General features: G+C 49.6%; 1 protein-coding gene across 1 annotated transcript; it reads right to left on the bottom strand.

Moving 5' to 3' along the window:
* Nucleotides 1–6,615: 6,615 nt before the first annotated feature.
* LOC133340598 (protein disulfide-isomerase-like) lies at nucleotides 6,616–24,666 on the bottom strand. Its single transcript, XM_061548951.1, has 11 exons — nucleotides 24,411–24,666; nucleotides 18,415–18,624; nucleotides 15,226–15,359; nucleotides 14,271–14,405; nucleotides 13,877–13,981; nucleotides 12,992–13,117; nucleotides 11,771–11,971; nucleotides 11,374–11,494; nucleotides 8,992–9,173; nucleotides 8,366–8,467; nucleotides 6,616–7,437 (listed from the first exon to the last, which is right to left on the bottom strand). The coding sequence occupies exons 1-11, from the start codon at nucleotides 24,556–24,558 to the stop codon at nucleotides 7,378–7,380; spliced, it is 1,524 nt and encodes a 507-aa protein (XP_061404935.1). The 5' UTR covers nucleotides 24,559–24,666; the 3' UTR covers nucleotides 6,616–7,377.
* Nucleotides 24,667–25,786: the final 1,120 nt, after the last annotated feature.

Genomic DNA, 25,786 nt, shown 5'->3' on the forward strand with positions numbered 1-25,786 from the left:
AGGAGTTGCGAGCGGATTGACAGCCAAGGATGACGTAACGTCACGGGTGACGTCAGGGGGCTTTGGAGAGCACCTTCGAGAACGTGGGCGGAGCCGAGCTGGGGGGAGGAGCCACCCAAATGGTTCTTAAGGGGGGGGGGAGGACCCCCCGTGACGAGCACGTGGTCGTCGTTGGGAGCCGGGGTGAACCCTCGCTCCGGGCATTCGAGTGAGAGAGCCCATGGGGTAGCCGAGGGTAGGGCAGGGTGAAGGAGCGAGATATAGTGCAGCTACACAGGTGTAGGATGTCGAGTGTGAGAGTGTTTTATGAAACGGCAACAGCCCTTTATAGAATGCCTCGTCTCCGCGTGGTGCTACTGCACTACACACATGTATATTAAAGAGTCTATGTGTGTGTGTGATTGTCCATCTCGGTCATCTCAGTCAGTCGACCCGTGGCACCTGCTGGGTCTGTCCCGTGACCTCCTGCCAGCGGGCATTCGACACTTCACGTGGCCTCAAGGTGCACATGGCCTGGCACAAGCGTCGTGGTGACGTCACCGCCACTTAGTGGCGAATGGCGGTTGTTGTTGATTGTCCATAATACAGGAGGTCCCCCCCCCCCCCCCGTTCATTTTTTTACTTGCCCTGTTTTCTGTTTACTTTGTATTGTGTTGTGCACGTCGTTATGCAAAACCATAACATTTGCATAGAATTTCCATACGTCGCGATATTAATCAACGACTCGATACACAGTAGCGATTTCATATTGCTGCACGTGTCGGGAGGGTGTAAGGCTGCCGCATGGATACCGTGCAGGTGGAATAAAAAAATCAATTGATTGTTCGCACGGCGACAGAACACGGTATACACATGTCACACATGGGAGTCGTTTGCTATCATCGCGTTGACGAGGTGCGTGGTCCGCGCGTGATCTCTTGTGTCTGTGTGTGTCGTGGTTAGCGCTGCGCTACGAACCTGGCGAGCCGGGTTCGATTCCCGCTCATGGCCAACGCCGGTAACGATTATCTAAACCGGTCCTGGGCCTCCACTAGGTCGACTCAGCCTCAAAATGAGTACCTGGTGCGATGTGCAAAAACATCGCCACTCGGGAGACAAAGGCGGCCGGGCGTGGTGCTACCCACCCACCCCTGTGTGTACCGCAGAGGTCGCAAACAGGTTTTTATTTCTTACCCGTACCCGGCCGCACCAGGGTCGCAAATGGGTACCCGTTCCCTACTCCTACCCGTACCCTACCCGAAATGAGTGACAAACGGTGACTCACCAGTGACTCACGGCCTACCAGTACCCGTACCCGGCCGCACCAGGGTCGCAAACGGGTACCCGTACCTGGTAGCCGGGTATCTGGTAGGGTACGGGTATCGGGTACCCGATTGCGACCTCTGTTGTACCGTGGCGGCCTTCATAGAGGTGCTACTCGCTAACAGCACTTACCCCAACATTCTTTTCAGTTTATAGGGGAGAGATTTGTCTTCTTTTTGAGTGGCCGTAGGGGACGAGAGTGAATGGGGGGGTGGAGGGGATAGCTCTGCATGCCAATTATGTGTGTACGCACACACACACACACGAACGGCCGATAGATAACAAAGCTATACGGAACTGAGAGACACTGACAATATCTATATGGTCCGTTTCCCAGAACACGCGTCCTTGGTGTAATGGAGAAGGGGAACCAGATGCCTATCTCCTTTCACATGCAAAGTTTGTTCCTGCGCGGGAGAGTGTTGGGGGGGGGGGGGGTGTTGGGGGGTGCGTGTGTGTGTGTGGTGCGGGGAGCGGTGGCGCATCGGTTAGCGCGCTGCGCTACGAACCCGGCGAGCCGATGTCGATTCACGCTCACGGCCACAAACACCGCTGACGATTATCTGATGCCGGTGATGGGTCCTCCTCTAGGTCGACTCAGCCTCAAATGAGTACCAGGTGTGTGGGTGTGGAAACATCGCCACTGGGGGAGACAAAGGCGGCCGGGCGTGGTGTGAATCACGGCTCGCTGGAAGAGGTGGGTGGGGTGAATCGTCGCCACCCCTGTGGGTTGGCAGTCATCACGGTCGCAGAGAGTCCCAGGGGTTGGAAATGTCACGGGGAAGTGGGTGCCCCGGGCAGCTCCTGTCAGAGAAGCCACGTGACTTCCTCGTGCTTGCTTGGCCACGCGGTCGTTGAACCGACGGTGACGTCAGAATCGCGATTGGGTTGCGAGCAATGACGGATTATCCTCGTAGCAAAAGTAGCTGCTACACATGTAGAAGCTACTACATGTGTAGCTACTACATATGTAGTAGCTACAGAGAGTGAGATGAGAGGGGAGATGTAGGAGAGTTCGTGGAGGGGAGTAGAGTGAGATGAGAGGGGAGAGAGGAGAGTGCGTGGAGGGGAGTAGAGTGAGATGAGAGGGGAGAGGCAGGAGAGTGTGTGGAGGGGAGTAGAGTGAGATGAGAGGGGAGAGGCAGGAGAGTGCGTAGAGGGGAGTAGAGTGAGATGAGAGGGGAGAGGCAGGAGAGTGTGTGGAGGGGAGTAGAGTGAGATGAGAGGGGAGAGGCAGGAGAGTTCGTGGAGGGGAGTAGAGTAAGATGAGAGGGGAGAGACAGGAGAGTGCGTGGAGGGGAGAAAAGTGAGATGAGAGATGAAGAACAGTAGATGTGTGTTGGTATAATAGGTCGCTGTGTCGGAGTGTGATTGATGTTTTCAACAAAGTAAACTCTTTTTTCTTTAAATAGTTCACATTGTCTTTATATTCCATCTACCTTATTCTCCGAATTATAAGACACGCCCCACCCTCCCTGTATTTTTTTAGAGCAAAGCAAACGTGAGTAGAGCAAAGCAAACATGAGCGCGGCTTACAATCCGGTAGGGGTGCGTCATGCGTGTGGGGGGGGCGAGATGTGTAACTGTACCCGTATTGACACCTATAGCGCTTGAACCTTCCAGAGTGTCTTATAACCCACAGAACACGTGCTGTAAATGCTTCATGTTTCAGGGCAGTGCTGTTGATGGATGAGTCGTTGGTTATTTCAATAAAAATAATAAAATAAAACATAATAAAATAATTCTGACCAGGTCTCCCCGACAGACCTGGTCTTCACCTGATGACGGCTGCTTGCGTTGTGGCCGAAACGTCGTGAGAATTAGTTTATTATGTTATATTTTATTATTATTTTTGTTTCCATTCTACGTGACTTTACCGAAAGAACCAAATAAGATGAATCCCTGCAGTCACGAAAGCTTTAAATCGAAATTCGTTGGTTATTGCCAATGACCTCCTCCCACAGCATTGCACCCTGGAGCTGCCCCAGACACCTCGGCTGTCCGGAGGAAGAGTTCACTTCAACAATTTCGCACCGCGTGCCACGCGCAACGTGGTGCCGTTCAAAGGTAATGTTCGCCCTCAAGGCAGCGCGTCCCGTCTGCTGGCCTTCAACGCAACTGCATACGTTGCTTGTTTTGCCAATACGACATCGTCAGCAGCAGCGTCAGCAGCAGCAGCCACGGATCGATCCACTGCTGGATGAAGGCCTCACCCGCAGCCCTTCCCGTTCCTGCGGATGCCGCGATCCATCTCGTTCTTCCAGCACATCGAGCTCGTCTCATCGAACCGGCCCTTCTCCGCGTGGTGATCGCGTACTCTTTGGAGGGGGGGGGGGGAGGGGGAGGGTGTGTGGGGGTATTTCCCTCCTTCGACTGCCACTCCGTCACCAGACTCGACCATCATCTCGCGGCGACAGTTGCTCGTTCATTCGTCACGCGCAGTCAGCGAAGGTCACCGTCGCGACAAGCGCGCGTCTTGACCTCTTGCGGCGACGGCGTTCGCACAGACGGCGAATTGTTTGATCCACGGATCACGGGGGGGGGGGGGGTGGCAGGGGGGGGGGCAGTGCTGGATTATCCATCTGGGCAAAAGTAGCTACATATGTAGTAGCTACTACACATGTAGTAGCTTGAAAGCATTTAGCGCGGGGCCCTTGAAAGTGCGGGGCCCGTAGCTACGACATGTGTTGAACCAGTGGTCAGGATTTATACAAAGACAAACATCCCCCGAGTAGCCTTAACAGAATCTTTGGGGGCAAATGCCCTTGCGAATTATGCAACTCGCCCACCCACACTTACTCGAATTGGCACTCAAACGAAAACTGGTAAATTCACATTTTAAAATGTTGATCACACTCCTGGACACTGACCGAAAATAAGCGTACACGCTTATACTGAAGAATCTCACACACACACACACACACCCTCCAATACACAAAGATCACCCGTAGAGGCTTTAACAGACTTTGAGGCAAGTGCTGTTCGCGAGCACACGACGAGGAGGTGGGTAACACATTTAGCATTCTCAGGAAGAACGTAATCAACCAGGTAGGGTGTTGACTGTTATGTTATCCGACTCTCTGTTGTATTACATTACATTTCTAAGTATACTAGATTTGTGTTTCTATTTCATTTTATACCTGATGCTGATTGCTTGTGTTGCAATCGAAACGTCGTATGCTAGTATTTAATTTATTATTGTATCTTTATACGTGACTTTACCGAAAGAACCAAAGAGTAATTCCTGCAGTCACGAAAGCTCCAAATTAAGTTTGAGGAGGTGGGTGTCCAAGACCACGGCTAGCCGTCTTTGTCTCCCCGGTGCTGATGTCCACATACCACCAGCAGGATTCTCATCATTTGACGCCGAGTCCGACCTAGGGGGAGCCCAGGACCGGGTTCAGGTATTCACTTTACTGGTTTTTTTTTGGTCGTGTGCGGGAATCGAACTCGCGGTTTGCCGGGATCATAGCAGCTCAGTGCGCTAACCACTGCGCCACCATTCCCCCATAATGCACACACGCGTATACACTGTCACCCTCCTCTGCCTCACTCACTCGCACGCACCACCCTCCCAAACCCGAGCCTCTGGCACAAAATCCTCTCCATAATTGTCGAACCCTTTAAACGATGAAGCCGGGTTTCCCCCATTACCTCGGTCACAGATGACTCCACCGATTATTGGTTTGCTTACTCAAGACCATTGCGATAGCACGAAAATAGTTGTCGGAGAAGAAGTGTCACGCGTGCCGCTGGACGGGAGGCTATAGGCGGGTTAGGTGACGTAATGGGCGTGGCTTATAAGGGGGGTTTCCCACCTTCACGAGGAAGAATATCATGGTGGCCGCCACATTTAAAGGGTCCCAAGTATTTGAACATTTCTAAGTACTGCAATCGAATGCAATTTTGTAGTGAATTAATATAATAAAACATAATAAAATAATTCTCACGACGTTTCGGCCACAACGCAAGCAGCCGTTCTTCACATGACGACGGCTGCTTGCGTTGTGGCCGAAACGTCGTGAGAATTATTGTATTATGTTTTATTTTTATTATTTTATTATTTCCCTTCTACGTGACTTTACCGAAAGAACAAAAAAGATGAATCCCTGCAGTCACGAAAGCTTTAAATTGAAAAATTGAATTAATATAATCGACGAATCTCCCAGCTGGGGTTTGCCGCATGTCAGGATTGGAATTAAGCATCTGTGTTCAGGTGGCAGGAATTGATTTGGCGCTGTGTTGCACCTCCACTGCTCTCGTACTGCACAGGTTTCACAGACCTGGGCCGACTGCGCTACGGTGGCGACAAGTTAACCACCTTCAGTTTCAATTTCAACAAAACAGGAGTTTGAGGTATGCAGGAGGACGTGGGTTCGATCCCGACCTCGACGCCTATATATTTGGAGTTTGTGCGTCTCTCTTCTCCCTGTGATGGCGTGGATTTTTCTCAGGGTCCTCCGGTTTTTCCCTCCGCATTTAGAACAAAAACTCGTGGCTTTGACCACCTGGGGGTAGTTGGGGGCGAGCAAGGCCCCCTGCCCCCCCCCTGCCCGCCCCACGCTCGTCACGCAGCCGCCCAGAACCCTCCATCGCCCATCATTCATTGCAGGCCCCGTAAATTGTTTCAGAACCATTTCAAAAACCCAAGCGTCGATCCCTCGCGCGATGTCACCCTATAGGCTAGTGCCTATAGGATGAACACTCAAGGTGCCTGTAGGGTGAACACTCAAAGTGCTTATAGGGTGAACACCCAAGCTGCTTGTAGGTTAACCGAGGAAATTGCCCCACATTATAACACCCATGAATGATCTCATTTACAACCACCCTTACGCACGGATTTCACGCAACGCGCCAACGCCCTCCGTAGCGCCGCTTGATCATCCACTCGCATTCACTCGCCCGGCCACGGGTACAGAAACACCTAACGCACGGAGACCTCCCCCCCCCCCCCCCCCCCCCCCGTGTAGCCTTCAACAGACTGCCGGGGCCACGTGCTGAACGGAACAGACGCGTGACGTCACACGCAGCACACACAAGTCTAAGTCACGTGACTTTCGGGCAACCATTCACCCTGTCTGCGGCGACAAACAAATTCAAAGTCAGGGATCGTGCAATCGTCATCATCGTCGTCGTCATCGTCGTCGTGTATAGTGGTGGCCGGGCAGCTCAAGACGACGCCTGCAACATGAGCTGAAAAAGGTGTCATTACCCGAAACGTCACCAATTATGTTTTCTCTTTAGGTGCTGTAGGTTCATGTGTTTCATGTGCGTTGTTGTTTGTGCTTGTGCACCACCGCCAACACGTGCATCATCATTTCAATGTTTTATTTATTTCGATGAAGTGAGATGAGTTCACGCGCAGGAGGAGTGGGATGGGTGGCGAGAACAGACAGCGTGGCGAGGCCTTCATCCAGCAGTGGATAGGCAACGATGGTGGCGGGCATGAAAAATCGTGAGCGTAAGAATTAACTATCTACAGTAAAACCTTAGATTGCGAGTAACTTGGTCTGCGAGTGTTTTGCAAGACGAGCAAATTTTTTAAAGAAATATTCATTAGATAAACGAGCGAGGTCTTGCAACACGAGTAGTACGTGTATACGCTTTGTCTGCCGAGCGTCACGTGATCACAACTGTATACGAGTGCTTTGATATACGAGTGCTTTGGATTACAAGCACTTTTCCGGAACGAATTATGCTCGCAATCCAAGGTTTGACTCCACTATGAATCACGCACTTGCTGTGAGACTGTGCGAGGAGACATGGCAAAGGTGAGCCTTTCAAAGAGCTGCAGTTGTAAGGCTCCGATGTTGACACCCACGATGAGATCCTTGGTTTAATCTCGACGTGAGTTGCTGCGGTAAAAATATATTTTTTTTTTCTAAAAAGAGACATTGATTGTTTTAGCCCAGTCCGTCTGAAAAGTCTCTCCCCAAAATGGAGAGCAACACATTGGGGTTCCTGACTCCCGTCGTACGGACAAACAACAACAACAACAACAAATCCTTGCACGTGCGGTGTGTCTAAATAATGGGTTGTGAAGTCACGATGACCCGCGCTTAACAACAAACAAGATCACAGCTCATCCTTCTTGTCTGATGACTGATCGACTTCATCTTCAACCTCCGCTTCATCCTGAGAAAAAGAGAAAAAAACCCCACAAAAACGCACCATGAGGCACACTGCAACAACGCGCGTGGGCTGTTCAGGAACAGTTGATCATGTAGTAGTAGGCCTTCACCAACAACATTATTCATCCCATTGGAATCTTATTTGGCAGTAAAAAATATGAGAATTGTTTTTTTACCCTTTAATCTGGCAACAAAACTGACACCTTTTTACAAGGAGTCATGTTTGCATAGACCACAATACCTGCAGTCATAATGCAAACAAAAAACATAACTCTGATAATGTATGCACTGTCCTTGAAGTTGATTGGTCCACACCCGAGACAGCTTTCCTTAGAGCCTAGTCTCACATGGGTTGGACCAGATGACGCCAAAAGGCGTAAAAAAGGTGTCAGATTTGTTGCCAGATAGAAGGGTAAAAACCCAATTATAACATTATTCATAGTAAAGGGTTTATGGGTTACATCGCGTAATTATCAACGTGTCGTTAACCCACCGCCACCCGACAAAGCCAATTAGTAAGGTTTGTTACGTAAACAAATCGTGCCAATTAGTTACTACTTGATAATTATTTACTACGTGATAATTAGTTACTACATGATAATTAGTTACTACATGATAATTAGTTACTACGTGATAATTAGTTACTACGTGATAATTAGTTACTACGTGATAATTAGTTACCACATGATAATTAGTTACTACATGATAATTAGTTACCACGTGATAACGATAAAGTAGAAACTAAATGGCACGTTTTGTTTACGCGACAAACCTTACTAATTCATGCTGGGTTAACAACACATTTCTATTTACGAGATCTAACCCATGAAACCTTCATTGTATTCAGAAACAGGCCACGCGGCATCGAACGGTCGTCACGAGGACCGCCTTTGGCCGCTGACTCGCCCGCTCGCTCGTGCTAAGCGACTCACGTCTGCGGGTGCCTCTTCCGCCGTCTCGGATTCTGGATTCCCACCGCTGTCCAGAAACTTGCTGAACGCCTCCAGAGTTTTGTCTCCATTGTAGTCGATGATCTGCAGGTCATCGGCACGCAGTTTAGCGCGAGCAGCTTTTTTTGCTACCCACGCGACACATCCACCACTGGAGGGGTGGTTGTGGCAGAGTGGGGGCGGGGTGGGGGGGGGGTACAGTCAAGGACATGATGTGTGGATAAAGGGACGGAAAAAGGAAGAGAGGAGATGATGGGGAATTAAAGAAAAAGGAGCTAAGGGGGTCAGGAGAGATGAGGATAGACAGGGACTACGCCAGGGCCTCAACGTTGAAACTAAAACTATTCGTACTTTCCCAGGTAAGGCCCACTGAGCTACCCAATAATAGCTCAACGAAGTGGTCTATCGCGTGGACATTTATAGCGGCCGAATACTCTAAAACGCATGCATCTCAGAGAAAAAAATCTCTACGCAAACCAAATGGGAGAGAGCGTGCAAACTCCAAATATACGTGCGCCAAGTATCGGGATCGAACCCAAGGACCTCCTGTGCGCCAAGCGAGGTCGTCGACATCTCGCCACCGCCCAGCCACCCCGCCGGTTGCTCACCTTGCGCCCAGCGCCCGCCGGGAAGAACTTGATCATCGGGTAGCTCGTCACCTTGAACGCCTCCAGGTCGTTCTTGGTGGCGTCCATCTTGGCGATGACGACGTCGTCGCGCTCCTGGTAGCGGTCGCCCAGCTCGTCCCACACGGGCGCCAGCTTTTGGCAGTGGCCGCACCACTCCGCGTCTGGTGGCGGCAGATGCGGGGGGGGGGGACACGCGCACCCACCGCAGTACGGTACAACGCGACGCAGAAGTGGATTCATGAAGCGGGGGGGGGGGGGGTGGTTACGCAGCGCTGTGGAGGCAGCGGCGAGGGTTTGGTGGATTGCGCGCAGATGTTGCGTGAAACTCCCTTTCCCCGTAAACATCGAGGACTCTAGCCGCTTCATCTGTACGGGATCGAGCGTTTCCCCCTCACGCGTGGGAGTTTCTCCGGGAACTCCGGTTTCCTCCGACATGCGTCAACACTCATCGGTTGGCCGATAACATCTTAATATGTAGAGGACCGCAGAGCTTCGTGGGAGGAATTTTGCTGCGGCCTTTCCAGCGTGCCTCCGAACCGTTCTCTGTCTCTCTCTCTTCACGCGCGAGCGAATGCCAGTGCGGAGCAGCGTTACAAGTGGACGTTAATGTTATTATTATGAGAAAATCGTTTACGTACGAGCAAATTTCCACTCGTTGGACAAACGGGAAGAGACTGTGAAAACAATTACTTAATCAGAGAAGAAGAAAAAACCCGGGCGCTGGTAAAAGAGAAAAATTAAAACACGTCTTGGAAAAACGGAGGTTGCAGAAAAATCACGGTAGAGCAAAAACAAAACATTATATATTTCTTCATCAAGTAAGTTATTTCTTTGAACTGGGGTTTCTTTCCAACCCCCTAATGGGAAGCCACTGAATGACAAATCTGAGTTTGGAAATTCCCCGCAGAGACTGTCACTCCGGGTCACAGGTTCGGAGATGAGTCAGGAAGACGCCCCACCGCCGTGGCGGGGACTTCCACCTGTCCGGGTTTTCCGAGGATTGTTCCCCCCTTGTAGAGGCAGCTGCCTTGGGAAATATGTAATTCTCCCCCCGTGGCATTAATTGTAGGTCTGTGGTTTCTTTTTGCTTGTGTCAGTTGGGTAATAACAATAATAATATAAATGCTATTTCCACGTAAAAAGCGCTTTTTTAAAAATCAAGGATCTAAAAGCGCAGTAACAAGGCAGCAGCAGACAATCAGCACGAAGGTAACTCACGACATTAAACACTAAGACACGCTGCAAAATAATAATAAAAAACAAACAAAAGAACTAAAACCCATTTTTGCTGAATTAGTTACAAGTTGAATGAACGGAAGTGCAAAGCGATAAGATTCAAGACAAGCGTTCAAAATGTCCACAGGCTTAAGAGATCCTGCTTGGCATTTCGTAGTGGGAGAGAGTTCCAGAGTCCAGGCGCTAGATGGGAAACCATGGCAGGCAGATGCGGGGTTACCCGATGTACAAGCGGAAAATGAAAAAAACTCTCCAGTAGTAGTGTGCGATTGCGCTCGTCCAGAACGCACCAATGTAACGAGTAACGACGCGTTGCCACCGATCCACGAATACGAAAGAGACATCGCGGGGATACGCTACTCGGCTGCTCCAGACGCGGGTTATCTGTCTGGCTTGACCCACACGAATGTGAAATTGTAGCCGTTTGCTCTGCCATCGATATTAGCAGTCGTACAGAAGACGACGAAGAAGAAGACGGAAGAAGAATAGGAAGGAGGAAGGGGAGGAGGGGGGAGGAGCAAGAAGCTTTCGCCCATCGACCAAAGCCTTGGCCTGGAATCCACCACTCGGGACAACGCTTTTCCACGTCCAGCAGTTCTCCCCTCTTCCCGCATTTGCGAGCAGTTCTCTTCAAGACAAGTTGTCCTCGCTTTACGCGGTAGAGGCGGTAGAGGTGAGATGTGTTCCCGAAAAAAAATGGCGGCGCAAAGCGAAATCGCGTAGCGTGGATCGTACGGCCACCCTACCCTCAATGCACCGCTGCCTGCCGAGTAGCGCACGTCCGACTGCAGAGAGCGAATTTTGGGTATAAACAGCCGCGTAGATACGTGAAATTTCACAAACTGAACCCACAAAATGAGGGAAACATGCGCTGTGTTTTTTGTACCTTATAGGTGCCAACCCTATCAGCACCCAATGTCTCTTCTAAAGATCCTCTTATCAAAACCAGTCATTGCCCACTCATGCGTCTCGATGATGGATTAAAGCCTCCTGAATCTGGTTCATCTCACCGGACATCTATGAACAAGAGCTTCACAGCTCATCGGATTTCTCCAGGATAAAAACAGAGATTCTGATTCTGGCTCAATATTCGTCACGAAGAGGCAAACAGACAAAAATACTAACAGAACTTCACGAAGACATTCTTGTCGTTGTCAAAGGCCACCTCCTCAAAGTTCTTCCCGACGAGGACCTTGACGGTGCCGTGATCCCAGTCCAGGGGCACCTCCTCGCTCTTCAGGAACGGCTGTCGCACGGCAAAGCAAACACAACAGCATCATTTAGTATCGCCATTCTGAAAACTCAAGTTTTGATGTGACCAGGTAAGGCCCACTAAGCTATATAGCCCAGTCGTCATCTTCATCGTTGTTGTTAGCGTCACCATCATCATCATCATCATCGTCGTCGTCATCGTCAACATTGTCATCATTGTCGTCGTCGTCATCATGGTCGTCTTTATCGTCATCGTCGTCATCATCGTCGTTATCATTGTCGTCATCGTTGGTGGTGGAACGGCACTTACCTTCAACGTGCCTTCGACGAATCCCGAGCAGAACGCGCGCAGGTTTTCCGCCGAGAAGTCGTCCGAGTCCGGCTTGAACTTGTTCATGGTCTTCTCCACCTCGATGAGACGCATCGTGGGGCAGTCCTCGGTCTCCACCCCGAAGAACTCCAGCACCTGCTTGTTCTCCTCCACGTCCGCGTCGATCGAGACGAAGAGGATCTGCGCGTGTGGGAGACACGAGGCCGCCCCCCCCATCAGCGCTGCAGGTTCCGGCCACAACGAAGCGCTGTGCGCCGTTGGCATGCGCGGGGGCCGTAGAAACTTTATTTTTATTTGATCTTACTAAGTAAGGCCCCACTGAGCCACGTAGCTCTTTTGTCAAAAGCGACCTGGCCATCACAATTGATAGCTCGACGAAGTGTCTTATCACGTGGACATGTACAGCAGTTAAATACTCTAAACGCGTGATGTTGATTCTAAACGTGGAGGGACAAAACCGGAGGGCCCGGAGAGAAATCCACACGACCACGGTGAGAGACACCGCAAACTCCAAATATAGAGCAGGCGTCAGGGGTCGGGATTGAACCCACGGCCTTCTGCATACCAGGCGAGGTAGTTAACATCTTGCTACCGTGGCGCCCCTTAAAGACGGCCCCCCCCCCCCCAGTGACGTCACGTGCTAGACGGCGTCCGAAGTATAACCGGGATACATTTATTTGAGAAACATCGCGATCGTCGCCCCTGCTGATGCAAACACTTGTGGCAGGACCCTCCTGAAAAAAGAGAGATTTGTGGCTTTCCCGGATAAACCAGCTCAATGAAAAGAATAATCAGCACCCGGTTCAGCAGGAAAAAAGAGACTCATTAGAGATCGAGGGGGCATCTATAAACTGATCTCCGTGTACTTCAATTGTCACGTCAGTAGGCCTCACTCCGGAGTCGCACCTTGCTCAGAGACTGCTCAGCCACTCGCCAATCGAAAACCAACATTTCCAATTCTCCGCGCTGGAATTTTTGCCGTCGCATTAAAGCCGAACGTAAAACGGCGGAGGTTTTTGCTCAGGTTTGCAGGCATCGGAGCGACCGAGCCGAGGGCCATCAGCCTGCTCCCCTTGAGAACCCGGTGAATGCGAAAGAGCGGCTTCAAACCCGGCACACGAGCAACGGCGATTGAAACGCACGCCTTTGACATGGCCACGACGGACGTCGACTCGAAGCAAGGGCACGCGAAGGCGTCACCTTGTCCCGGAACTCCGGGGCCACCTCCCGGAAGTTTTTCTTGATCTCCTGGAGGTTCTCCGTGCCGTTGGAGAAGAAGAGGACGTTGTGGACCTTGATGCTGTTGCTGAAGAGTTTGTTGGCGATCTGCAATGGGCGGAGGTGGACGGGCGAGCGAGTTGAGTGGAGAGCGAGCGAGCGATAAGCGGGAGAGTTTGCGAGTGGGCGTCCGGGATGGGGTGAGCGGGTGGATTAGTGTGAGAAGACTAGCGCGGTTGGCTTCGTGCGGTGCAGAGGAGGTTCAACGTGTATACCAGGCGCATCGATCGTTATCATGTTAACAAAATGAAAAGAAATCAACACATTCATCAATAGCACTGCTTTGAATATAAATCGTACGTGATAATTATAGGCAACGTTTCGACCAATGCACCCCTCTCTGCATTGGCCGCAAGAAGACGGGCCATTGCCCGAATCCTCGGCAATTCTATAGTTTTTCTTGTTAAGGTGACAGTGTTATTGACGAATTAGTTGAGTTGTCTTTTGATGCACGCTTGCGCACCACTGCCAATGTAGTATCACCACGTAATTTGTTGTACGCATGCACGTTGAACTTCTTTGGCACCGTACGTATCCACCCGCGCTAATCGGACGTGTGGGGGAGGGAGAACAAACTAGACACAAAAGAAGAATTGAGTCTTCAATCTCGATTATTGCTCAAATCGGTTTCCTAAAATCGAAAGGAAAGAGCATTCCAGACGGCCGCATAAGCGCATCTGAAAGCGCTGCGCGACGCCGGTGGCCGCCGTCTTTGTTGCGACGGCGAGGCCGAACGCCGCTGCACCATTTCCGCCATCCTTGTGCAATCGCCACCGTCGCCGCGGCTCCGCGGAGGCTCAAGCTCACCTCGCTGGAGAACTCGATGACCATCGGGAGCTCGTGCCTCTGGATGAACTTCAAGACGCTCTCCTTGTCGATCGCGCCGTCGTAGAACACCTTGGCCTCGTCAAACTGTCCACGGGAGCAGACACGCGCGAAGCCGCGGTTTCAGTCCTCGCTTTGAGCGACGTCCGAAACGATCGACGGCACGACGTTGATCCACGATAAAACGCAGGAGCGATTCGCAAAGACGCACGCGCGAACACGTAGAACACAAATTCACAAACACAGAAAACAGTCTTCTTAGCCGGTGGGGCAGGTCCTCGACGGGGAGATCGACTGTGTGATGAGGAAGCAACGCGGCGACCGCGAGATGGGCAGCGGCCGGGGCAGCAGAGTGGCGAGCGGAGGAGTTGATCACCTTCTTGAAGAGCACAAGGCCGTCCTTCTCCACGCCCTGGTCGCTGAACAGGCTCGGCTCGGACGTCACGGCGAAGGGGACCGCGTCCGTGGCGCCGGCGAGGGCCAGGAAGGCCTGCTTGTCTGGCCCATCCTCCTGCCGTTCAGCGTCACCACCACCACCACCATCACCACCAAGCATGGTGTCCACAGGATCAGGCTCATCATGAACCATGGCATCATGATCATCATCACCAACCACGGTCTCCACAGCAATCACAGTCATCAACGCCATCACCACGTGCAATACGTACAGAACTTTGATATATGCGTAAACATTATTTTTGTAAATGCTGTAGTTATGTTCTCCGTCATCATCTACACCATCATCTTCACTATCATCATCACTAGCATCATCATAACCACCATCATCTTCAATAATTCTACACCATCATTTTCACTATCATCATCACTGCTGCCACCACCACCACCACCACGTTCAACAACATCACGATCAATCCTCCAATCTTCTTGGTTCTTTCGGTAAAGTCACGTAGAAGGGAAGTATTAAAATAATAAAAAGAAAACATAATAAAATTATTCTCACGACGTTTCGGCCACAACGCAAGCAGCCGTCCTCAGGTGAAGAATGAAACACCGCTGCCCATCTCTTCACCTGAGGACGGCTGCTTGCGTTGTGGCCGAAACGTCGTGAGAATGTATTTTATCATGTTTTATTCTTATTATTTTATTACTTCCCTTCTACGCGACTTTACCGAAAGAACCAAGAAGATGAATCCCTGCAGTCACGAAAGCTTTAAATCGAAATTTTATTGTTTTATTTTTATTATTTTATTACTTCCCTTCTACGTGACTTTACCGAAAGAACCAAGAAGATGAATCCCTGCAGTCACGAAAGCTTTAAATCGAAATTCAATCCTCCAATGTCACCATCGTCCTCATTCGCACGTCGCCACCTTGAAGAAGCCGACGAGGACGAGCTCGTTGAGATCCTTCATCTTGTCGAGCCCCTCGGCGGAGTCCACGACGGTGGCCGGAGGCCCCATCTGCTTCCTGATCCACCGCACCATGGCATCCGAGTTCCGGCTTCCTGCGCGCCACGGGCGGACAATGTCCCTGGGGACCTCAGCCATCGTCTCCGTGGTCTCCTCAACGCGACGTGGCTGCCAGCAGTGCCGGATTCAGCTAGTGCGGGGCCTGCCGCATATGTTATAAAGGGACCCTACTTTAAAAAAAACACGTAAATATTGAAACAAATACATTTTTTTACTTGCATAGAAAAGTAATCGTATTTTTTTTTCTTCTTCTTGGTTCTTTCGGTAAAGTCACGTAGAAGGGAAGTAATAAAATTATAAAAAATAAAACATAATAAAATAATTCTCACGACATTTCGGCCACAACGCAAGCAGCCGTCCTCAGGTGAAGAAACAGGTCTGTCGAGAAGACGGCGTCTGAATGACACGCCCCAGGCTTGGAGTGTCTAACCAAGAAGATGAATCCCTGCAGTCACGAAAGCTTTAAATCGATTTTTTCATTTGCTATACAGCCAGATAATACGACAAATCGCTAACTTTAAACACCCAGTCGTTCGTAAAAGTTCAAGGCGGTTTAGTACTATAGTAATTGAGCAAGTGCAGAATCACTGAACCGGAATTGGTAGCTTGAAAGCATTTAGCGCGGGGCCCTTGAAAGTGCGGGGCCCGTAGCTACTACATGTGTAGCTACTACATATGTAGTAGCTACATATGTAGTAGCTACTACACGTGTAGTAGCTACGTGTGTAGCCACTTGTGCTACTAGGATCATCACGCTGCCAGAGGTTGGCTCGGAGCGTTGGGGGGGGGTGGGGGTCACAGTGTCACGAACCCTGGGTTTCAGCCCCCCTCCCCCCTGAACGTTAGCCTGGGTGAAGTTCGCCACAATGCCTCTACGTACAAAAAAAAGTAATCACGTGAAGTGTTTCGCTAAAAAATTGACGAAAATCCAGGTGTGAGAATTTCAAACAAAATGCCCCGTCTGGTTGACCGCTGCAGGATGAACGTGTCTCTGGAGCGAAGCGTGTGGGTTAACATCAACAACAACTAAAGTCACGTGAACAATAAGAAGATGCGTTCACCCTTTCGAGCAATAAAACAGGAGTTGTGTTAAGGGGCCGTCCATAAACGACGTCACGCGATTTTGGACGATTTTTGACCCCCACCCCCCCCCCCCCCAGTCATACGGCGTCACAAAAAGTCAGACCCCCCCCCCTCAAATATGACGTCACAAAGCTTTGCCCCCCTCCCCCCCCATAAAATAAAACATGCTTCAAATCGCCGCTTTAAACTATTGTCATTGTAGCGCGTATTTAATGTGGCGCTGCACTCTGACGTTGTAGGAGAAAACATTTATTAAAAAGTCTAATTAAGTAGAACGTGTTGTCTATATTTAAAGTTGCGCATTTTGATGTGACGTCACATTTCTCAACCCCCCCCCCCCTTCGTCACACATCGTCACAAATGTCTGACCCCCCCCCCCCCAGATGCGTGACGTCATTTATGGACGGCCCCTAAGATGTTCGAACACCAAATAGAAACCCTTCTGCAAAGGAATCAATTGACTGCATTGACCACACTCAGCGCTTGCGGTAAACACGCAAACAAAACACGGCTCCGATCATCAATTAAACGCATTGTCTTTGAAACTGATTGACCTACACTAGCGACAGACGGCAGCATGCTTCATGGCCTTGTCTCACCAGTGTCCAACGCCACAAGGCGAACAAAGAAGGGCAGAGAGTACTGACAAGCTCGGGGCGAGCAGCTACAGCAGAGCACCTTCGTTTGAATGTTCGCTACTTAGTAATGTGCGTGTGCGCGTGTGGTTGATGCACACTTGATTCCTCGCAAAAAGTTTGAAATTTGATGTTCGAACATCTTAACACTTCCTACTTTATTGATGGAAAGGGTAAAACCTATTCTTATTTTTAAATCCTTTATATTAAGTTCACTTGCTTGCTTGCGCGCTTACGACCGTGCAAATCTTTCGGTCGTTTTTTAACCCACTTCCCGTGATCCAATCGAGCTGACATTTTGCACACAGACTCGTTGTGCGTGACAATTTATTTTCGTGAAAATTTATTTCCAAAACTTTACACTTTTTAGGAAAAAATAAATTATATTTAATTACCAATTTCTTAATGGTGGCAGGCAATCATCTGACCCATAGGTGGCAGCCATCTCAAGCCAGAGGACGAGAGGACTCTAGCCGCCACGCATATAAAGGATTTATAGTGAAAAACTTTGTTTTTACGGGTTAATGTTTTCATACTTTGATACTGGCGAAAAAGGCGATAGAGCCACTTGTTTGAAGGGCTCTTCTCGGAAGGAGTTCTGCGACTTCTCGCACCGCACGGGGTGATGCACCTCTTCATCTCGAGGCCGCTAGCGCGGGTTAAAATCGACTACATCGCACGCAAGTTTTATTCACTTACAGACGTCCCACCCGTTCCCACTTGGGACCATTACGTCCTCACGGCAAGGTCTACATTGGTCGAAATGTCCTCGCAAATTACTCACTTGGTAGCAACATCACCCCCCGCCGGCAGGCGATAGCCACCTGTGAAGCATCGACTTCGCGATAGCCTCGTGTAAGGGGTAGGGATGGAGAGGGGCAGTGGGTTAAGGGTCATGGAGAGGATTCCTGCCAAAAGGAGGGGGGCAGTGGAGTGACAACAGTGGAAGGGGGGGAGGAGGAGGAGGCTGGGGAACGGTTTGCGAGAGGGCTGTGGGCAAGCGTGTGGACTGTGGAGAAATAAAGAACGGACCCCCCTCCCCTCCCAACCTCGTGTCGGCTCTACGTCACACTTGCACTCGGTGATGATCATAGAAGACACACGTCTTCGCACGAGCCCATTTTCAAATCACAACTGAAGAATCCATCCGTGCCGTCCGTAAGGGCACCTTTCAAACCCTCCAGCGACAGCGTGACCGACCACCCAGAGGACAGGAGGGATCACGGCTGCCGCCACCAGCACCCACTTAACCATTTAGAATGATCTCCCAGGGGACGATCTGAGATCTATCAATTCCCAGAAGCGCCCGTGGTGGTGGCTGGAGGTCCGTGCGGGCCACGCCATCGACACAGCGGAGGGGAGAGCCACCCACCCTCGTATTTCTTGGCCTCGTTGCGGTTGCCATTCTTGAAGAAGATGAGGGTGGGGAAGCCCTTGACCGAGAACTCCTGGGCCAGCTCCGTCTCCTCGGTGGCGTCCACCTTGGAGACGCGAGCTCCCTGATCGGCGCCATCGGCCAGCTCTGCGGCCGCCTTGGCGTACTCGGGAGCCAGCTTCTCGCAGTGGCCGCACCACGGGGCATCTGTCGGGAGTCAGTTTCAGTTCGTTTAAATTTCGATTGAAAGCTTTCGTGACTGCAGGGATTCATCTTCTTGGTTCTTTCGGTAAAGTCACGTAGAAGGGAAGTAATAAAATAATAAAAATAAAACAATAAAATAATTCTCACGACGTTTCGGCTGCTTGCGTTGTGGCCGAAACGTCGTGAGAATTATTTTATATTGTTTTATTTTTATTATTTTATTACTTCCCTTCTACGTGACTTTACCGAAAGAACCAAGAAGATGGTTCAGTTCGTTTATTAGGTAGAGCCCTGCGAGCCATGCGACCTCTTGACTCGGGTGCAACCGCAACAAACACAAACATGAACAAACAAACAGACGTGAGAAAATATTGACTTGAAGCTTTCGTCACCGCAGGAATTTATATTCTTTGGGTCTTTCAGTAAAGTCGGGGGTAGACATCGTCGTCGTCATTTGTAATAGAGGTTGTTGTTGTTGGTTCTTTCGGTAAAGTCACGTAGATAAAAAAAGAAAATGAAAATTAATTTATATTATTTTTTATTTTATTAAAAATAAAAAAAATATATAAAATTAATTTTCATTTTCTTGAAAATGTATTTATATATATATATATTTTTTAAAATAAAAAAAGAATATAAAATTAATTTTCTTTTTCTACCTACGTGACTTTACCGAAAGAACCAACGAGTATGGATTCCTGCAGTCACGAAAGCTTCAAATCAAGGTTGTTGTTGTTTTCCTTGGGGTTAGAGCGCGTGAATATAAATGTTGTCGCTAAAAACCCGCCACAATTGTGAGCGTTGTGGGTCTACTCTCCCACACACAACCGTTGTGCTGAACTAGTAATTAATGTTTTGTTGACGTGACACACCTTACTAATGTGCTATGTCGCGGGTGGTGGCGGATTTAACGACACATTTATATTTAAGCGATCTAACCCAACAAAAAAAACCCTCTATTATGATCATCATCATCATCTTCATCACCATCATCATCGTCGGCACCACAGCCGCCCACTGCTGTTACCACCAAATCCCACATCTTGGATCTCAGCAGCAGCAGTAGCTTTACACTGCGAAAAATCCAGGCTATCCGATTATTCAAGTAATCGATTTACTCCTTACGATTATCGGTTCGATCAACTCGACTGCAGTCGTCGGATGACACAAAAATAACTGCCATCAAAAAAGTAGGTCTCACTGCTCTCGTTCTACCACGTGTGCCGCTGGACGGGAGGTGATGGTGAGCGGGCCTTGGTGACGTCAACGGCATCATCAGCCGCACGCATCACGCTGGGTGTGGCTTGTTCGGGGGTTTCCCGCCTTCAGGAGGCGGGGCTGTCAAGGATCCCGATATAAATCGCCCACAAAAAAAAAACTCGATGAATCAACTTAGATTTTTTTAATTGAATTAATCGTTTCTTTCCCAGCTTCAAACTCACGTGGGTGGAGATGGGCGACGTCACCGCGCTGGAGATGCAGGCGCTCATTATTTTGACCCGAGCTGGGAAGAGTAGCCCAGCGGTGCTCACCTCAAGCCGTGCATTCTCAAAACTTTCAGGCGAAGGCTGCGCGGCATGGATACCGTGCAGGAGGACATTTCGAATGTGCGTCGGGAGGGAGGGGATCGTGGGGGGGGGGGTGTCAGCGCCACATTGCGGCGAGAGCTGGTGGGGGGGGGGGCATCGCGGTGGGGGAGGTGGGAGAGGGGGGGGGTGGCGACCATCTGATGCGCAGTTTAAAAGTCCACGAATCGACTAAAACATTGCAATCAACTCCCCCCCCCCCCCTTTTTTTAGGTCGAATACTCGGCCCCCTTTTTGGAAATGACGGCGAGTCGAGATGCCCAGGCACCCGAAGGCGGGCAACCCCCTGGAAGCCACGCCCAGCGTGGCGGGGGCGGGTCACAATGAGCACGTGGGAATGTGGACGAAGCGATCTCCGTGCATGATACCCGACAAATTCGATCATTCAGATATCCCAGTTCGAGCTTCGTGACTGCTCGGACAAAAAATAAGTATGCGGGGATTGGGCAGGGGACGTCGCGAGAAGGGGCGATGTGCTAAACCGTCGAACAAAGACGGTCGATGGCATCGCGCGTTTTCAGATGCCCTCCTGCGGCCGTCTGGTTCGCTCTTCCTTTCCGATATTTTAAAGCCACTCGAATGTGCACTCTTAAGTCGCCTAGATTGAAAACTGATTTCTTTAGAACTGCTTTTTTGCGTTAAGTTTGTTGTGCTTCCCTCACCCATCCCGCACCTCCCGACGAACACAGTCGGCTACGTACGGTGCGAAAGAAGTTCAACACATCTACACACACACACAAACGACGAAGTGGCAGTCGAGGGAGAGAGAGACACGCGACCCAGGGGTTACGTGCGACGCGGAAACGGAGCAATGAAATCAGCTCGCGCGCAGCTGCTTCGCATGATCCGGCTTTGGGAGGCAGTGGATTGATCGTGATGATGGTTGTAGTGCGGTGCCGCCACCTTGTGGAATAACTAAGATTATCCCGCATAAGTGGGGAGGCATGGGGGAGGGAGCGGTGGCGCAGCGGTTAGCGCGCTCGGCGGAATGAAACTGGCGATCCGAGTTCGATTCCCGGCCACGAACTCACATCAGCGGCGAGTGATACATTAAAGCTGTCCTCCACCGATTCGCAGCCATGACCAGCGTGGTGAAGTATGGTCAAACAGCCCTCGCTGTGGGCACGGCGGCGGCATGGAGGATGACCTTTGTCTGACGGTGGATTGCCAAAGAGCTGCCGATTGCTAATCCTTAGCAAGTTCGACTCGCTAACCTTTCAACTAGAAACGTGAATATACATAGATTTTTTTTTACTACATATCGCGTGCCACTACCGTAATTTCCGGATTAAATACGCACCTCCACTACCCCCCCCCCCACACACATTTTATTTGAAAGCAAAAGTTGTAGGTGCGTCTTATAATCCGGTATTCGGTAAAAAAAAAAGTTTGAGGTGCGTCTTATAATCCGGTATTCGTGCAAAAGTTTGAGGCGCGTCTTATAATCCGGTATCGTGCAAAACTTTGAGGTGCGTCTTATAATCCGGTATTCGGTAAAAAGTTTGAGGTGCGTCTTATAATCCGGTATTCGTGCAAAAGTTTGAGGTGCGTCTTATAATCCGGTATTCGTGCAAAAGTTTGAGGTGCGTCTTATAATCCGGTGTTCGTGCGTAACCAGATTTGTGTAACTTGATTGACGCCCGGTCCTGAGTCGTTGGGGATTGCGTCTTACTTTCCGAAGCATAATACGGAAAGTCCGGTGCTCTTGTTCCGACATGGTAGCAGGAATATATCAGTACTATTCCATTATTTAAGCAGACGTGTCCTATGATGATACATTTATGCATAAAGCGCTTTGTTATATCGTAGCTGGCTTGCTGTTGGGCATTACGGTGCGAACGAAGCTCAACATTTATATGCACACGTATGCTCCATATGCTACACGTATGCAATGTATTTGTGAACGTATACACGCATAGACACTGCGTGAAACTAAACTAAAACTATTTAAACAAAACGTTTGTTTTAGTTTTAACCAGGTAAGGCCCACATGAGCTATATAGGGTTTTTTTCTTTCAGAAACGACCTGTCCATCACAAATGATAGCTCAACGAAGTGGCTTACCACGTGGAAATGTTATAGCAGCCAAATACTCTAAATCGCGTGGTTAAAAATATGGAGGGAAAACCGGGAGAATCCGGAGAAAAATCCACGCGACCACGGAGAGAGAGAGAGACACGCAAACTCCACATATACAGCAGCAGGCGTCAGGGTCGGGATCGAACCCACGGCCTCCTGTATACCAGGCGAGGTAGTTAACATCTCCTAGCCACCGTGATAATGATGATGAGAGAGAGAGACACGCAAACTCCACATATACAGCAGCAGGCGTCAGGGTCGGGATCGAACCCACGACCTTCTCGTGTATACCACGCGAGGTAGTTGACACGAATATCGCATTACTATTCCATTACTTAAGCAGACGTGTCCTATGATATCCAGCACATGCACACGTGCTATGTTGCATCGTATCTGGCTTTGCAATTGGTCATGAGACACCATGCTGCACATGCTATGCGATGTATTGATTAAGGAGTAACATACGGAGGACACGACGTACGACTGCTATGAAACGTCATCGGTAAAGGCGCATCCCCTGCAACCGCTTACCCCCCCCCCCCTCCACCAATGTTATCAGAAGGGCATCCGCTCGACTCCAGGGAGTTCCAGACAGCCACTCCAGTGGAGCGGGGGGCGGGTGACGTTATATAAAAGTTCTACGAATCAATAGACCGTGATGAAATGTTGCAATACATGCGCACACTTTGGTGGTTCGTATGTTTCGCAAGAAAGCACGTTTTAGACTGGGCCTGTCGTGTGAACGAATTAAAGCCCTGGTCACCATCGCCCGAGAGCTCTCAAGCACGTGGGCACGACAATGCATGCGTGAGGATACGTGAACGTGTCAGTCGATGTGGTGATACAGTCTTGATGATTATTGAAGGGTTTGTGTCGTACGCAATAGCGGTGTTAACTATTCACGTGGCGATAAAAAGAGTGACACAAATTTACTTGAAGTGTTTAGCAGGTCCCATGGCTTAGCGTGCAGTTTCCAACTATCATTGTCCATCTTCTTGGTTCTTTCGGTAAAGTCACGTAGAAGGGAAATAATAAAATAATAAAAATAAAACAATTAAATAATTCTTACGACGTTTCGGTCACAACGCAAGCAGCCGTCCTCAGGTGTCTTCCCGACAGACCTGTTCTTCACCTGAGGACGGCTGCTTGCGTTGTGGCCGAAACGTCGTGAGAATTATTTAATTATGTTTTATTTTTATTATTAATTATTTCCCTTCTACGTGACTTTACCGAAAGAACCAAGAAGATGAATCCCTGCAGTCACGAAAGCTTTAAATCGAAAATTATCATTGTCCACTTTGTCTCGTCTCTATGTACTATGAAGGGATATTGCCCGAAACGTCACCAACTGTATATACATGGTGCTTCAAAATAGTTTCAACGCTTATATGGGACTATCGTTTTTAATGGAAAAGAACGGATAACATACACTGTGACGTGATAACAAATGTAGTATGTTAATAACTTCAACAAGTCAAAGGGTCTCCACTCGTTCGCCATCGTTGTCAACGCGTGGCCTGGAATCTTCTCCAGGTGGTCTACAGAGCCTGGAGGGGGTACATTTCCCGTGGCATCGTTGCAAATTCTCCGAAGTGTTAAACATTTTTTTTAAGCACCCTATATTATACTTTTCACGCCACAAGTGTTCTTGACAAATGTGTTGGGTCACCAACGCAGCAGCGTCTCGGTACACATCACCAGACACATTTCATGTCAAAATCCGGGAATGTTGTGCATCGTCTCAGTGCCGGATTAAGCGAGCGCGGGGACCTGTAGCATATGTTATCAAGGGGCCCTAAATATAAAATAAAATTGATTAAAACACAATTATCTTTACTTGCATAGTAAAGTTATTGCATTTTTTCATTTGCTATACAGCCAGATAAACGACAAATCGCTAACCTTAAACACCCAGTCGTTCATAAAAGTTGAAGGCGGTATAGTACTATAGTAATAGAGCAAGTGCAGAATCACTGATCCGAAATTGATAGCTTGAAAGCATTTAGCGCGGGCCCTTAACAGTGCGGGGCCCCGTAGCTACTACACACGTAGTAGCTACTTTTGCTCCGAGGTATAATCCGACACTGCGTCGCCTATGTGTGCGTCGTCTGCGCGGGTACCTACAGAATTCCACCATGAGGTAGGGGTAGGTGGCAAGCGCCTCTTCAAAGTTGGCCTTGTTCAACACCAGCACGCCATCCTCCTCCTGGAACTCCGACGCAGCGGTGGCCAGGAGGGCCCACAGCACCAAGACGATACGTGGAGACATCATCAGCAGCAGGAGTAGCAGCACCACCACGAACCAACCAGCTAGCCGCCGGAGAACTCACCGCGGGCAGGCGAACACGATGGCGAGAAGAGACAGAGAGAGGGGGTGTTGGGGACAGGTCTCGAGTTTTAACCGAGGGGGTGCGGGGGGAGGGAACACGAGGGGCTTCGCTGGGAGGCCGTGGGTATCCTGCCACCTGTTTGCGAGTTGCACGGACAACCCTGTCAAGGACTCGGGGAGGTAAACGCCACGTGGAGGGCCGTGAGTGGTGGCGCCGCGTTCGGCGACGTTTCAGGCCGGCGGCTCCATCGATGACAAACGAAGAGTTGTGTGGAAATCTGCGGAAGCTCTCGACTTTTTTTGGGGGGGAGGTGTCGATGGGGGGGTTTTCTTCCCACCTGCATCGCCGTTGTCAACGCGCGCGGTTCAACGCCGCGTTTAAATACGGGCAAAAATAAGTGAATCATACGGTCAAATCAGACGATAGTATATTGTTTTAGCCTTAATAAGTTTCTGTGTTTTATTGTTGTACATTTACAACACGAGTGTGTGCATCCACGTAGCAAGCTAGCAGCAGCATCGGCATGCAAGATCACTGACATGATAAGGAGCATCATTGACACCAATGATCAAAATTAATACATGAAGCAATTTTTGTTTCAGCAAAATATTTTTCGTCTATTTTTTGTGTGTTTCTCCCTTGTGATGCTACTTTGTAGGATGGACTTTGAGATTTATAAGCGGTAAGAGTTGACCAGTAAGGTCTGAATTGGTCTGTAATAAGGTAGGAGGCACTGATGATAAGGGGTTGGCAGGTTTGCTCTTGCGAGGTTCTCGTTCTATCGTGTAAGCAATTAAAGGCCGGTTCATCGATTCTCCGCTCGCCGTTCAACAATTGAGAATTAAAAAAAAAGAATCCATTGTGTTGAATGTAGCGGCCTCTAGTGGCTGCAGGGTTTCACGTGAGACCATAACATATACTAATTTGGAAAACTATCGATACAGAACGCGTATCGTGAGCCTATATAATCGATATGAATCGATGCGCCGTTAAACCCCTATAGAGCAAATGCATGTTTGTCTGGAACTTGGCGAGCGCGATATGTAAACTGGTCCTCCGCTAGGGCGACTCAGCCTTAAACGAGTGCCTGGCACGCGGCGTAAATATATCGGCATTGGGGAGATAAAGGTGGCCGGGCGCGGTGTTGGCCACACCACCAACTTCGCAGGT

The sequence above is a fragment of the Lethenteron reissneri genome, chromosome 10 (genome assembly GCF_015708825.2).
Source record: "Lethenteron reissneri isolate LAM-NWPU_2019-01 chromosome 10, ASM1570882v1, whole genome shotgun sequence".
NCBI classification, from domain to species: Eukaryota; Metazoa; Chordata; class Hyperoartia; order Petromyzontiformes; family Petromyzontidae; genus Lethenteron; species Lethenteron reissneri.

Bases quoted from the DNA above. Each gene is read 5' to 3' on its own strand.
- LOC133340598 (XM_061548951.1), bottom strand. From the start codon at position 24,558: ATGATGTCTCCACGTATCGTCTTGGTGCTGTGGGCCCTCCTGGCCACC. The intron at 18,625-24,410 runs GTAGGTACCCGC...GACTCCCGACAG, and splicing joins CTACCTCATGGTGGAATTCT to ATGCCCCGTGGTGCGGCCAC. The intron at 14,406-15,225 runs GTGGCGACGTGC...GCTGAACGGCAG, and splicing joins TCCTCGTCGGCTTCTTCAAG to GAGGATGGGCCAGACAAGCA.